Source organism: Emiliania huxleyi, assembly GCF_000372725.1.
Source record: "Emiliania huxleyi CCMP1516 unplaced genomic scaffold EMIHUscaffold_3478, whole genome shotgun sequence".
Taxonomy (NCBI): Eukaryota; Haptophyta; order Isochrysidales; family Noelaerhabdaceae; genus Emiliania; species Emiliania huxleyi.
In genome coordinates this window covers 1-1959 of record NW_005199380.1, presented here as the reverse complement: position 1 = coordinate 1959, position 1959 = coordinate 1, and the positions used below count along the sequence as shown (strand labels likewise).

At 62.0% G+C, this 1959-nt stretch overlaps 2 protein-coding genes across 2 annotated transcripts; one reads left to right on the top strand and one right to left on the bottom strand.

Moving 5' to 3' along the window:
• Positions 1 to 203: 203 nt before the first annotated feature.
• Positions 204 to 774, top strand: EMIHUDRAFT_255450 (hypothetical protein; the record flags this gene model as incomplete). Its single annotated transcript, XM_005773064.1, has 2 exons — positions 204 to 576; positions 650 to 774. The coding sequence occupies 2 exons, from the start codon at positions 204 to 206 to the stop codon at positions 772 to 774; spliced, it is 498 nt and encodes a 165-aa protein (XP_005773121.1).
• Positions 775 to 1546: 772 nt separating this feature from the next.
• EMIHUDRAFT_255449 (hypothetical protein) lies at positions 1547 to 1861 on the bottom strand (the record flags this gene model as incomplete). The annotated part of the gene is made up of 1 exon (XM_005773063.1): positions 1547 to 1861. A coding segment is annotated over one exon (315 nt), but the record flags the coding sequence as incomplete, so codon positions are not given.
• Positions 1862 to 1959: the final 98 nt, after the last annotated feature.

Sequence of the window (1959 nt, the reverse complement as noted above, 5' to 3'; positions counted from 1 at the left end):
GTCGGTCTGTGTGCGTACTGTCTACTGTGTACTTGGCATGTTGTGCGAGTATGTATGTAACTAGTGAGACGACTCGAGATTGGTTCGAGATTGGGGCAGAGCGAGTGGGAGACTTTTCGGCGGGCGAAATGCGGCGGTTTGGATGCGTCCCCTTTGGGACGACCTGTTGGTACGACCTGTGGGACGACCTGTGGCAGCGACCGATGCCGTCACCGGACGCGGCGGCGAGGCACACGGGCGCCGGCGTGGCGCGTCGGCAGGCCCACCACGAGCGGATGCGCGACGAGCGCGCTCGGGAAGCGGCCGCGGGCGACGCGGAGCTTCCGCCGGAGGACGACGCGGTCGAGATGGCGAGCGCCGCCCAGCTGCTGGACAGCGTGGCGGAGGTGGGCCCGAACTACACCCTGCTGCGCAGCAAGGAGACGAAGGCGAAGCGGCGGAAGCGACAGCGCGAGGATGCCAGGGCGGCGCTCGACGGCCACACTGTCCTGTCCACCGGATCGCGCCTCGAGATCTTCTGCGACAGTGTATGGGACAAAAGCGTCGAAAATGTCCCAAAAAGCGTGTCTCGAGTTTGTTGCAGCCCCACAGCTGGCGCGCGCTGCCAGGAAGCACCGCTCGCGTGTCGGCGGCACTCCCTGGCACCCAGGGAGTGCCGCGAACCGACCAGACCGAATGGGCTCGACGCCGCGCTCGCTGTGGGGCTGCAACAAAGTCGCCGCCGAGCGTGCCACCGACGGCGTCCCGGCGGCGGTGATGGAGTGTGAGACCTGAGGCTGCGGAGGTGACGCCTGAGGTACCGGCCCGTGCACAGCGACTCAGCCGGCGACCGCCACGGGCTCAGACGAGACTTGTCGACTCGTTACGGCTCAGCTTCACCGTGGTCATCGGGCGTCTGTCGACGTCAGGACCACCCATACAGCTCGCGGGTGTGAGGTCGCAAGAGCCAAGATGGTGGCGTTTGGACATCCCAACCATCACACAAGACAGCCTGTAGGTGATGGCGGGACGGCGCAGTGTTTGTGGCACTCGGCAGTAGGCACCCGCGGCACGGCCCCGCTGTCGGCTCTCACGGGCTGCGGAACCGGCCCCAGAGGGAGCCGGTCCGGGCGAGTGTGGCAGCTCCTGCGCTAGTATGGGCACCCTCTATCATAGCACTACTGATCCGGGTCATTAGAGCTGCCAGGGATAGCGTCAGGAGCCGGTAGGAGTCAAAACCTCTCATATTTGAGACATCGTGTCCCATATACTCGCACAACGAGCCACTTTACTGACTCAGTAGTAGTGTGTGTGTTTGACTGTGTGTAAGTACTACAACAACATGTATGCATGCACATGCACATGCACATGCACATGCACATGCACATGCACATGCACATGCACATGCACATGCACATGTGTCTCTTGTGCATGTCATGTGCATGTGCATGTGCATGTGCATGTGCATGTGCATGTTGTATGTATGATGTAAGTGGGGGTCTAGGTGTGTGTCCTAACTCACTACGTGTAGCTACCTAGGAGATTATCTGACTCGCGGGCTCGACTCTCACGAGCGACCGCACGCACATTGCCCGGTGGGGGCGTCGAAGAAGCGCTCATACTCGGTGTTGAGGTAGGCGCTGCAAACTTGCCTGTAGTTTTTAACCGCGCTGCACAGATGGTCTGGGGTCGCCTTCAGCAGCCTTGTGGCGGGCGGTGCAAGACCAGCGGTCTGCAACTCGAGAAAATTGGCCACGGCGGTCATGGTGCGCTCGGTGTCGCCGAGCAAGTCCTCGTAATCAATGTGCAACACTGCTACTCCCTCCAAGGCCTCGAGCAGCCGCGTTGAGAGCCGGTGGGAGCGTTCCACCGCGCGGAGCGCCTGAAGCTACAAGACGCCCAAGTAAGACCAGAGGGAGGTGCTGCCGTTCCCACGGCACGCGCCGCCTGGCGAAAACGGTCTAGATGCACGTGCACGCT